The sequence below is a fragment of the Desmodus rotundus genome, chromosome 9 (assembly GCF_022682495.2).
Source record: "Desmodus rotundus isolate HL8 chromosome 9, HLdesRot8A.1, whole genome shotgun sequence".
Lineage (NCBI taxonomy): Eukaryota > Metazoa > Chordata > Mammalia > Chiroptera > Phyllostomidae > Desmodus > Desmodus rotundus.
Genome location: NC_071395.1, coordinates 91,297,992 through 91,310,723, shown reverse-complemented (window position 1 = coordinate 91,310,723; position 12,732 = coordinate 91,297,992). Strand labels below are relative to the sequence as shown.

At 56.8% G+C, this 12,732-nt stretch overlaps 1 protein-coding gene across 17 annotated transcripts in view; it reads left to right on the top strand.

Annotated features, from left to right (window-relative positions):
* MAPT (microtubule associated protein tau) overlaps positions 1–12,732 on the top strand; it is a 90,028-nt gene that overhangs the window by 58,149 nt on the left and 19,147 nt on the right. For 6 of the 17 annotated variants that reach the window (XM_045182198.3, XM_053910366.2, XM_053910367.2 and 3 more), the window contains 3 exons: positions 4,216–4,271; positions 8,062–8,194; positions 11,503–11,768. In XM_045182198.3, coding sequence (XP_045038133.2) covers positions 4,216–4,271; positions 8,062–8,194; positions 11,503–11,768 — 455 coding nt within the window. Of the gene's footprint in view, positions 1–475; positions 1,571–4,215; positions 4,272–6,822; positions 7,018–8,061; positions 8,195–9,684; positions 9,739–11,502; positions 11,769–12,732 lie in introns of all 17 variants that reach the window. The other 11 variants (XM_045182192.3, XM_053910365.2, XM_045182184.3 and 8 more) reach the window with 8 other exon arrangements.

The following is a 12,732-nucleotide window of genomic DNA, read 5'->3' as shown; positions in this document are numbered from 1 at the left end:
GAGCGAGAGGGAGAGGAGAGGGGATCCTCACTGTGCCCAAGCCAGGACCCATCCCGAGGCCAGCATCCGCAGGGCGCTCTGGGTCCCAGGAGAGCTGGAGATGCTTCTGTGGCCCCGTGGGGTAGGCACGCGGCAGCCCTGCAGCAGCAGGGCCAGCAGCCCTGGATGTGCTGACAGGCTCCCAGCCACAGGCAGACAAACAGCGCCAGTGCTAGACAGGGCCCGGGAGGCCACCGGGTCCAAGATGAGAAAACCGAGGGGAGGCCCTCACCCAGGGCCACCCAGAGTTGGCGGCAGGTAGACCAAGAGCGCTTTCATTCCGAGCAAACAAAAGCAATGCGGGTGAGCGCAGAGCGTGCGGGATTGTGATGTCGTTTAAATGTCCTTTTCGTATTTCAAGAAATAAGTGTGTTCCCTCTTATACAATCAGTGAACCCTTGCTAACCTTTTACCACCACTGCTTCTTCAAACCCAGAGGAGTTGAGAGCTTCTGGGGAGCAGGGGAAGGTGCCTGAGAGGCCGCTGGCCTATGGGCTTAGCTCTCAGGTTCAGCCTGGACACGGCAGAGAAGCTTCTGGGGTCTCCATGCTGCCTCTGGGAGAGAAGCAGCCCGAAGCAGCCATCCTAGCCTCTGACCGTTCTCAGCATCATCCCATCTGCCAGCTGCCTCCTCCAACAGCAGGCCTTCAGGAGCCCCACCAGGCATGGGAACCAAAACAAGGGGACCGGGCCGAGGAGGATCTAGCTTTTCTGAAGCCCACCTCCCCTGGATATCTGCTGACAGAGCCTGGCAGTGTCACGTTTGCCCAGGAAAGCATCCTCAGAGAGCCGGGGCGCCATGGAGATGAGACCACGGACCCGAGGACCCTGGGTCTGACCCTCCAGCACCTGTCTGACATACCGAGGGCTCCCATCCTGCCTGAAGGCCCCAGAGAAGCCATATACCAGCCTTTGGGGACAGAACCTGAGGACACAAAGGGAAGTCACTGTAGCCTGGGGCTGCTGGGAGACTTGCGCCAGGAGAGGCCACCTCTGAAGGGGGACCAGGGCAAAGAGAGGCTGGCGGGTGAGGAAGTCGACGAAGACCGAGACATCGACGAGTCCTCGCCCCAGGACTCGCCCCCCTCCCAGGTCTCCCCAAGTCTGCTGAGCTCCCCAGCCCAAGGCAGGCCACTCCCCCAGACAGGTTCCGGAGAAGCCACTGGCACCCCTGGTTTCCCAGCTCAGGGTGCCATCCCCCTCCCTGTCGATTTCCTCTCCAAAGTTTCCACAGAGCCCCAAGTCTCAGAGCCCGACGGGCCCATCGCAGGGCTCACGGAGGAAGCGCACGAAGCACCCCCCGAGTTCGCCTTCCACGTGGAAATCAAAGCCAATGTGCCAAAGGAACAGGCAGACTCAGAGGTGGATTTGGAAGGGGCTGCACTTCCAGGGACCCCTGGAGAGGATCGAGAGCCCTGGAGCCCCTCTGAGGGAGAGGACACAAAAAAGACTGACCTTCCAGGACCATCTGAAAAGCAGCCTGTGGCTGGTCTGCCAGGGAAGCCCGTCAGCCGTGTCCCTCAACTCAAAGGTCTGTGCCTAGAGCTCCTTCACTCCTTCCTGAGGGACCTGTGTGCCACCCAGGCTGTGGGCACTGCCACTGAGCTTCCAGCCCCCCCGACTCCTGCCGCTTCCAAGGTTCCTAGGGACAGCCACTAAGCCAACCTGGGTGCTGCTGCTCACCCCACCACGGCCGTCCCCTGCCCCACAGGCTCTGGGTGCACGCACTCCTCTCGCGCTTGCCCACCGTTCTGCATGTCTCCACCACCCCCACCCAGCGCTTCCTGCTCTGTTCATTTCTCTGGCCACTTGGTTTACCCACAGTGGTCCATTAGCCCACGGGAGGTTGGTTGGTGGGCCGCACTCCAGAGAGGATAACAGCTGCTCCTACTTTTGAGGGTCTATTACATGCCTTAAATTCATTGTCCGGGACCCTTCCATCCCTCCCAAGTGGGCATAATTAGTCCCACTTTGCAGATGAGAAACCTGAGGCTTGGAGAGTTAAAGTAGCTTGCTGAAGGTTACCAAGCCCTAAGTGACCAAGCCAGGTTCAGAACCAGGTAGGTCTGCCCTGTACACACAGTGACTTCCAGAAGGTTCTGAAGTGGATCCTCCTGCCCAGAGATGCAGAGGGCACGAGGATGTCTTCTGCTGCTCTGTCAGTGGACAGCACATGACATGCAGCGGGGGGCACACACAAGCATTCGGAGTGGCCGAGAGCCTGCACTGAGCCTTTGGCCCAACCATCCCCTCCCACCAGCCCTGCCTTGTGGCAGGAGGGACAGTGAACAGGAACACAATCTTCTTGTTCAAAGAACCGCCCCCCTCCCTCAGCAGAGCCTGTGCGGGGATTACAGGGTCTCAGCCCAGCCCAGTCTTGAGTCCTGGGAAGCAAAACCACAGTAGCCTTGGGGGCTGGAGAGGTGGGAGGGGCAGTTCCCAAGTGTCGAGTCTCCGCGTTCTGTCAAGGAGGGGACAGCTCACATCCCAGAGGGGCTTCATGGCCGCAAGTCACGAGTGTGCATACATTTAGCACCCTTACCATTTAGAGTTATTTTCTGGGTTCAGGGGCTGGTGCTACTTAAATATTTAACATCTGTTAAGTTTTGATGACATCCTACTTGTCAAGAAAACTTGGAACCACTGTAAACAAAGGAAGCTGTACTTAAAATTTAAAACAGAAAATAGTCCTATGTCCTATTTTTAAAATATCCTACATTCCAAAAGAGGAGGGAACAAATAACTGTGGCTTGACAGATTACAACACTGTTTCCTGATACGGTGTTTCACTGAATCCTGGCCCAGTGCACGTTGACAGGCATGTCCAGGGGAAAACTAGAAGCTCCATGGTCCAGTACGGTTAGAAAAACCAGGATAAACAAAGTGAACTGGGGTTTGCTGGTGCAGAACTTGTCAGAGCCTTAACATTCTAATGCACATTTTGACCCTCTGAGAAGGGACTGTAGTAGGAACTTCCCAAAGTCATTGGATCTCGCCTGCTTGCATCTCCTGGAAGAGGGCCTGTCCAGGGCCCCCACTTGGGAAACGCTGATGTAGCTGACGCTTTGGTTGCAACATCATGCTGATGGTTCCTTTGGGCAAAGGACATGAATCAGGTCCGCCCAGGGCTCTTATTAAAATGCAGGTTCCTGGGCCCCACCTTAGGTTTCCAGGGTCTCGAGATAGGTCCAGGAATCTGTATTTCAATAGCCTCTCCTGCTGATTCTTCATAGTTTAGTTTAAAAACCTCTGGGCTGGATCGTCAATGATGGTCGCTCTAAAATCCCAGTGGCTGGTAGCCGGTGAGCAGCTCCAAGAAGCCACATTGTCCCGGGGCCAGGGGAATACCATACTGAAACCAAAGAGTCTGTAGTCAACCTTCAAGAACGAATGTCTGTAGGAGACGGTGAGGTAGAGGTGATGCTGGCAGACAAGTGGATTGGTTTCACCAAGGGGTGTGGCTTTTTAAACACAAAAGTGGTCAGTGGTTTGTTTAGTCCTAAAACCAGAGGTTATCTCTAGGATATTTGCTGGTAACCAGTTTATAGCTAATTTGGGGAAATGGCAAGGATTAGCCCCTGGGGAAGGCCCACAGGTGGCAAGAAGACCGTCCAGGGCTGGGTCAGGGGTGGGATGCGCTCGTGGGAGAGCCGCTGGGGCTGGTGCCCAAAGCCCCGAAAGCGAGGGGCTGGCTCTGGAAGACAACTAGCTCACCCTGACCCTTTGGCGACAGCATGAGCAGGGGTCTGGCTGAGCTGCCCCACCTATGGGACTTTCAAGTGCCTGCCCCTGCTTGCAGAGGAGTTGACCCAAGCTGGGCGAGGCTGACTCAGGCAGAGGCAGGAAGGGAGCCTGTGAGAGAGCCCACCTTCCCCGTGCCGACCTGCGCCCCAAACACTTTCCTCTGCGCCCCCCTGCATGTTCCCCCTCTGCCAGCCTGCTGTCCCCCCCCCCCAATGAGGGTGCTCCAAGCGATGACCGCAGTGTGCTGTGCTGATACTAACAACGAGGGACCTAACAGACTCAAGGGGAACGGAACTCGTGGGTTTCCGCGGGGCCCAGCCGAACAGAGCCTGTTGCGCCGTCCGGAGAAGCCAGCCAGCGAACGCTGGGCTCTTCCCACGAGCTGCGCGCGCACAGGGGTGTAACGTGCATTCTCGTTTTGTGTTTTATCAGCTCGCATGGTCAGTAAAAGCAAAGACGGGGCTGGAAACGATGACAAGAAAACCAAGGTAAGCCGGCGAAACCACGGAACCGTCTGCCGCCGTCAAGTTGGCCGAGAAGCCATGCTTTATATCGGAATGAGTTTTGTGTAAGACGCGCGGGAGCGTTGGCCACTGCGGTGCAGCTGTGTTCACAGTGCGCGCGCTCTTACGCGGCGGCACAGCCGGCGGCCAGCCGTCCTGGCACTGGCGCGGGAAGGGCGGCCAGCAGGGTAACGCCTTAGCGCTCCTGGTCGCGGTCACGTTAGCCTAGTCGCAATGAGGTGGGCGTGGCGAATGAAGGTATGTTCGAATTTTCTGCAATAAAGTGTGAATTTTGCACATCTGACACTTCCCACTCCAGGTATAGGCTCAGCTAATACATGCATATATACATACACACATGCACACATATTTAAGAGATATAGAAAACACCATTTCCTTAGGGGGTTGAGGGGGTGTTGAGCGAGGAAGTGATCTCCAATCTAAGGCAGAGGGTTCTGGAAAAGCCCTCGAAGAGGACCTTTAGAGGAGGGTTGGTGAGGCGGGGGTGGGAAGAGGCATCCTGAGGAGCAGGACCAGCACAAGGGAAGACCCGGAGGAGAAGCTGGGTGCCTTCCCAGAGCTCTAAGCAGATTGGCTCGGTTGCTGCAGAGCTGGGAGTGGGGAAGGGGCTGACACAGGAGGGAATCCTGGCACATACCTAAATGCTAGGTGCACACGCGTGGCTGCGATGGGGCGGCAGCTGCCATCTTCACATCTTGCCAGGCGGCGGTTGTGTGCTGCCTCAGTCGGTCTCAGAATCCTCCCGCAGAGCATTGAGTGAGGCGGCCCGCTCTGCAGCAGCGCCGCAGCCAGAGCCTCGCCCTGCTGCTCGGTGCTTCCCATCCGCTGCACTGCGGGGGACTCTCCTCAACGACTTGGCTTCCTGGAAAACGCTCCTGGAACTTCACAGCAGTGACTTCCCAGGAGAATCCCACTGTGGCCCTAGACGAAGGCCGGTTTTTCTTAAGGGTACCTACAATTTCCACGATCGCTTCTGCCGGGAAGGTCTGGGTCTTCCTCGGTTCTGGAGCCCAGATGGAGTCCGCAGAAGCAAGACGTAGCTCTAGGCGTTTGGTAGCTTGCTGAGGGCCGCTGCCGAAAGTGCCCGCCCTGTAGGAAGTCAGGGTTTGCCCCCACAAGGCCCTGGTGAGTGAGCTGGGGGTCCTGCAGAGACTTGTGGGTGGCTCCGCCCTGTGTACTTAGAGCGGTAGCAACAGCTGCTTGCCAATCACGGCGCACAGTTAGGGGAACCCTGGCCTCATGCACGCATGCGTTCCTCCGTTCACTCGTTCTCACACGTGCATACCATGTCCCTGCCCTGGAGTGAGGCCCAAAGCCTGGGGTCACCCCTCAGAGACCTTGGCCAGGTAGGGAGCGCCGCCTCCTATGTCTGGGGAAGGATGGGTGCCGGGGCCCACCCCCAGTTTTTCTTCCTTTTCACCAGCCCCAGGGCCTCCACTTGCACCCTCCACTCACTAAGGCTGGCCACACAGAGGGCCGCAGTCACCTCGGTGGGGAGGTCAAGGGCAATGAGAAACAAACCCGAGAAACGCGATAAAGTCTCTAGTCAGGCCCTGCCCTGCAGCTCGGACGCCCTCCCTGGAAGCCCTCTAGACTTGTTCTCTCGGTTTTACTCCTGAGGGTGCAGCCCCTCCTCCACCAGGGCCACCTATCTTGGTCAAAGTACCCAGAGGCAGTTAGGATGAACCACAGGTGCCAGCCACACTGCCTGTCAAGTGCAGCTGCCTCTGTTAGGTCATCCAGCTGGCAGACATCTGTCCTGGTGGCTGCCTGCCCCGCCCAGGCTACTTCCTCCAGTGGAACGCGCTCCAGAGTAAACACTGGTCAGATCAGGGATCCCCGAATTGTGCTTAGTTTTACGTGAGATTTTAATCAGGAAGTGTGTGTGTGTGTGTGTATGTGTAACCTACATGGTGTCGGGCAGAATCTGTAAGACTTGGAACAGGCACACCCCTGATTTCAGCAAGTGTGATTCTGTTGTTGAGGTGGAAGAGAGCCAGGGGTTAGCAGGCCTCCAAGAGCTCCCCTCCTGGAACTGAGCAGAAAGTGGGGCACCTCTGACCCATGACACATCGGAGATGTTTTATCCAGAAACATCCTAGCATCATCTGCTCTGGCGGTCTCCATCAACTTTTTGGGCACGAAACACCTGTAAATCAGTGGTCTCCAAAGTGGGGGAGGAAACATGAGAAAATCTAATGGACTAGAGAAAGAACATTCCAGAACTTCTATTCATTTTCTGTCTTTGAAAAGTTTTGTCACATGGTCTGTAAGGCACACCATACATTGGCATTGTGGTGTAGTGCTAACCAATAAACAAGTAGGAGCCCTGAGGCTGCATGGTCACTCTCCGTCCCTCCCGCTGAGGCCCGTCGGGGTGCGTGGCCCAGACAGTTTGGAGATCGCCACCGTGAACCATTACTGCTTTGCTGACTTTTAGTTACTGTCCTTTTTCAGTTTGTGTCCCCCTCATGTGCTGATGTTTATTTTGATTTTATTTATGTTTATGTTTAAGACATCCACACCTTCCTCCGCTAAAACCCTGAAACGTAGGCCTTGCCTTAGCCCCACACGCCCCTCTCCTGGTAGCTCAGACCCTTTGATCAAACCCTCCAGCCCCGCCGCGTGCCCAGAGCCACCCTCTCCTAAACACGCCTCTTCTGTCACACCCCGACCCGGCCGTTCTGGAGCACAGGAGGTGAAAGTCAAGGTAAGGAAAGCACCTTTGGAAAGAGACAGGCTGCTCTAATGTGGTTTTCCAACAGATTTTTTTTTAAGCTGAAAAGAACTTTCTTCAGATAAGTAAGCTCTTACCTAGGAGCACCATGTAGAACAGTTAAAATTCTGGTTGAAATGGGAGGGGAACTCGGCACCTCCTTCTGAGCTCCCCGTGGTGCCTCAGAGCAGCAGCAGCAGCAGCCCCTGAGGCCCCTGAGGGGACCCTGCTGTGGGAACCTCTCTAACTGGGTTGGTTTGTCCACCCCTGGCTTCAGTAACTGGAGTGTTTCCAGGCTGCCTTCCCTGGGGTTGGATACCGGCATTACCACACCGCCAAGCCTGTCCCACTAGTTCATGCCCTCCCGAACCATCTGGAGGTCCTTGGTGAATGTCGGTTTCTTTTGTAAGTGTGGGTTATGTATCACGCTCATTGGCTGGGTGACCTACCCCAGCCACTGACAGCTGGCTGTCCTTGTGCACTTGCTCCTCCTTTGGCCAGTGTGCTGACTGATGCCGGTGTCCACCCACCAAGGGCTCTTGGCGCACCTAAGAAGTTACTGAAACCTAAGGATGGCTCAAAAGAGTAAAAAAGAACATGACTCAGCTCTGTTAGCACTCTGGGTCAAGTTCAACAGTGCCTTCAAAGGCCTCTGGTGAAACCAACCACCATCAGCCAAATGCCTACGGAGGGTCAGAAAATTGTGTCCACACGGGAGTGACCTACTAGGGGCCAGGGTGGGTGATGGACCTGATCATCGCTGTAAGCTCTGTTGCCTTTTACAAAGGACATTAGCACAACTGAGGCTGATAACCCGTGGGAACAGTTCCCTCCAGAAGGGAAACAGCATTGAGGGCACTTGGCATCTGGGCGGGGCTGTGGGTTTGTGTGCCCAGCAAGCCCTTGCAATTGTGGGAGGCATTTGTTGCATCTAGTAGGCAAAGGGTCTCCCCAATCTTAGCCTCTTTCAAACCAAAGTGGTTAAGTGGGGCTGGCATGGGCTGCAGGTGACAGTGACCTTTCCCAATCGGTTCACAGGGGGCAGATACGAAACCTGGAACAAAGATTGCCACACCCCGGGGAGCAGCCCCTCCAGGCCAGAAAGGCCCGGCCAATGCCACCAGGATCCCCGCAAAAACCACGCCGTCCCCGAAGACCCCACCAGGCACGGGTAAGAAGCATGTTCTCTGGAGCCCAGGCCTGTCTCTGAAGGCGCTGACAGTTCACAGCCCCTGTCAGCTAATTGGTGCCTACAGTTTACTCAGCACCAGAATGGTCGTTTTCTTTTTAATCTTCTCGACAATTTTCTGAGGTAGATACTGAATCCCCACTTTTTACTGGTGAAGAAGTCGAGGCTCTGAAAGTCTGCACGGTGAAGTCTAACCAGCTCATCCCATGAGGAAGATGCAGCCATGTGACTAACAAGTGGCAGGAAAGGGGCTCCTCTGAGCTCCTCTGACCCCACGTCCAGGGCCCCTGGGAGGTGGTGCTCAGCCCCCTGCAGCCTGGATACATCGCTACGTGCGACCTCTACCCAGCTGCCCTCGAGATGTTAGGGACCCTCGGGCAGAATCTAAGGGCTCCGCTGAGCTGTTGCAGGCTGTGTCTGTTCTGTGCGCAAAACCAGCTGGTTTTGAGTAGCAGAAAAGACTTTCACAGAGCAACTTTGCTTCCAGTGGTGCGGTGCTATTCAGGGTAGTAGCCCTGCCCTGGCCAATGTGGCTCAGTTGGTTGGAGCATCATAAGAGAAAAGTTGCAGGTTCAATTCCCAGTCAGAGGAACATGCCTGGGTTGCAAGTTCGATTTCCTGGTCCAGGCACATTCGATTCCCAGTCTGAGCACGAACAGGAAGGCAACCAGTGAATGCTTCTCTCTCGCATCCATGTTTCTCTTTCTCCCTTCTTCTCTCTGTAAAAGTAATGAAATAAAACGTCCTCTGGTAAGGATTTTTAAAAAAGGGTAGTAGCCCTCTTTGGGGATTGGGAACAGCCAGGCTCAGCTCCCCTCCCCCACCTGAGATGCATCCCAGCAACTGGGTTTAGATTCTGCACAACTCAGGGGCACCTGGCCTGCGTTGGCTCCAGCGGGTGCTCAGGGGGCCTGTGCGTGAGCCCAGCCTGGTGCAGCGGCATCTTGGCTGCCCATCCGCCCAAGGTGGCATCCCAGAGCCCTTCGGCTGCTGCATGTTTTGGCTGTGGCGTCCAGCCCAAGTTTGCCATAGGGCGGTCCCTCCAGGCCCACCTGCGCACTAAGGCCTGTGGGCTTGGTTTTCCTGCAGTGCTGTTCTCGTGTGTAACACCTATGATGTGGGGCGATTGAGGAACTGTGATGGGATGTTGTGTGTGATCCTGATCCTGCTTTTTGTCACTCACCGTTAGCCAGCTGACTCGAACAACCAGAGCCAGGCCTGGAAACAAGAACGTGCATTTCTCTCGGATTACCTGCTCTTGGGTGGCAGCCTGCGGGTGGGCAGGACACCCCATGGGCTCCCTTGACCTTGTTTCCTGACAGATGGGTGGGGGTGGCTGCTCCCCGGACACCTACCCCCCACCCGCCTCACTCACTTCTGCCACACTGTCTGGCTGGGTGCCCACGGCCTGGAGAAGAGGCCCCATTTAAGCTTGATTATAATGAGGCTTTCTGTGGATTTTTCTTTTTAAGCTCCCAAGCAAGTGCAGAGAAAACCACCCCCTGCAGGGGCAAAATCTGAGAGAGGTAATTCTGAGCCTGCTTCGCCCAGGGGGCCACCCACTCTGCGTGTTTGCCGGCTAAGGTTTTAGAGCTGGAGGGCCTGCTTCTGAGACACTGGTTTCACGCACTGGGCCTGAATTGGAACAGTCAGAATTCCCTTTCCTCTTCTCTCGTGGTTTGTTTAGGTGTGGCTGCCTGATGGACCTTTCTAATCCTGCGTGTTCTCACATCCCTCTGCTGAGGGCTGATGGGTGGGGCAGGGAGCATGTGCCTCCAGCTGTTTGTGCTTGCTGGAGGTGCGGACTGTCCCTAACCAAGGTCTGGGAGTGGGAGTCGCCCTGGCATCTATTAAAAGCTCAACCTGGGAAGCGAGCCTATGGAGCCTATCGCTGCTCTGGACGCTGTGACCTGTTACTGCATCCGGCCTTCAAAACAGCAGGGGCTGGCGCCACACTCCCCATTCTTCCGATGAGGACACAGGCTCGGGCAATTAGGTGGCACAGAAAGGATCTGAAGCCACCACCAAGTCCCAGCCATGTGCCTGGGGGCAGGAGGGCAGGACAGGGTGGGGGTGGGACTGCATCTGGAGGCAGAGACCCTGCTGGTGTCTCCTTAGGTGGAAAGGAGAAAAGGCCTCAGCGGTCCTGTTGCCACAGAGCTGGATGGCATTAAGGATGACTACAGATGTGGAATTTCACACTCTAAGAAGGACCATGCTTATTCTCCACTTGATGAGTTGGCCCCAGAGCTGAGGGAAGCTAAGCCTCAGCCCCAGCCCCCAGCCCCAGGGAACAGCATCCCTCCCAGCAGCTCCCAGACTCTAGTCTGCTCAAGAGTCTCGGGGGAGCTTGGGACGAACTAGTGTGCAGGCCCCTTCACTAGAGATCCCATCAGATCAGGACTGGGCGGGGCCCAGGCATCTGCATCTCACCCATCCCACTCGCCCCTCGCAGCTCTAGCGAGTCCGTCACGAGGGTCCCTGGGCCCCGCTTGGAGAAACACTGGAGCACAGGGCAGTCTGTGGGGAGAGGACTGGTCCCAGCAGCCTCCCTGGAGGGCGCAGGCGGGCGCACTGGTGTTTGCCCTGCATCGTGGGGAAGCGCATGCGCTCTTGAGGAGGGAACGGCAGAGCAGGGCGCGGGGCGTGAGCATGGCTTGTTTGGAGAGCCAGGGACTGGTGGACGTGAAGCGGGCCTGCTGTTCTAGAGCTGGGGAGGCTGGGAAGGGGTCTGGTGGGAAAGGGGCCTTGAACTCGCTGAACAGCTTAAAACTCACCCTGTGGGTAAAGGGTCTAATGGGTCCAGACGAGGGTGGCCCCTGGGTCCTCGCATTGCTCTCATTCAGGGAGAACCCGCCCGGAATTGCGCCAGAGTCTGTGAAGCACGGCACACACACCCCTGCCTGGCCTCCCTCCCGGCTGGCATTATAATTATTTTCATTTATGAGTTGGGGCCCTGAGCTCAGCCAAGACAAGTGACTTTTCCGAGACCACACAGCTAGTTGAATCCCATCTCTTGCCTTGCAGGGCCATGGGGCAGAGCTGGCTGCCTCCCTGCGAGGTGGTCCTGGGAGCCCTTGGGGGACACTTGTGCTTCCCTGGGAAGTGAGGTGTCTCTGTCCCTAAGTGACAAGGCCAGGAAGAAAAGACGTATGTTCCTGTAGCGTGAGCTCAAGGACGGCCTCCTGAGCTCCCAGCCTGGAAGTGGGCCCCGAGGACAGGCAGCCCCCAGGGCCTGTGCAGACTGGCAACCAGTCCAAGTTCCGGCCTCACTCCCTGCTCCTTTCCAGGTGAATCTGGGAAGTCTGGGGACCGCAGTGGCTACAGCAGCCCCGGCTCCCCCGGCACTCCTGGCAGCCGCTCCCGCACCCCGTCCCTGCCAACCCCGCCCACCCGGGAGCCCAAGAAGGTGGCAGTGGTCCGCACCCCGCCCAAGTCACCATCTTCAGCCAAGAGCCGCCTGCAGACAGCTCCCGTGCCCATGCCAGACCTGAAGAACGTGAAGTCCAAGATTGGCTCCACCGAAAACCTGAAGCACCAGCCAGGAGGCGGGAAGGTAAGGACATGTGCAGGCCCCAGAACACCAGGAGAAGGTGCGTGGGCCCCCCATGCCTGGGGCAGAGGCAGGCAAGTGGGTCGGCTCCCACTCCTCACATAGCACCCAGAGGCCTTTTCTGGACCTCTGCAAGGGGTCACCGCAATGCAGTGTGGCTCTTTATTGGGGTCACCACAAAGCCACAAGTGCCCTACTCAGGGGAGAGAAGGTACCAGTTCTTTCCCTCCCTGCATCAGCCCCTGCTGATCAGGTGGTGTCAGGGATTACAAGGGTGCTCTCTGCGACCTGAGGGTTCTCAAAGTGGGGACGCCGCAGAGGTCCCCGGGCCTGCCTTGCATTTAGAACGTGACACAACAGATGGTAGGTGGGTGTCTCTGGCCTTTGTCAGACATTTGTTGAGGTTGGCTTCTCTCTAGCCTTCAGTTCTGGGGAAAGTCGCGGTTCCACTTTGAATAACTGATTCTTCCAGGAGCAGGCAGGTGCTATGAAATGCTTGGGTCTCCTCAGGTGGAGACACAGGAGCTCCCGAGGGCCTCAGGGGGAGGGAGGTGGGGCCTGGCCTGGACCCCTCCCTCCCCTTCTTGTCCGTGTCCCCCATTTATGAGTTTCCTGGGGTTGACTGACGAAATCCACAGACTGGGCGGCTGAGACAACCGAAATGTGCCTCCTCACAGCTCTGGAGGCCAGAAGTCCAAGATCGAGGTGCCGAAGGGTCGGTTTCTGCCGCTGTCTCTCTCCTTGACTTGCAGAGGGCCGCCTTCTCCGGGTGCCCTTGCACGGCTTCTCCCCCGGGTGCATCTATGTCCCAATCTCCCCTCCTGGTGAGGACGCCAGCCCCACTGGATTAGGGTTCACCCTAATGTCCTCGCTTGAACAGAATGACCCCTTTACAGGCCATGTCTCCAAACACAGTCCCATTCTGAGCACTGGGAGTTAGGACTTCACCCTATGAATGTTGGGGAAC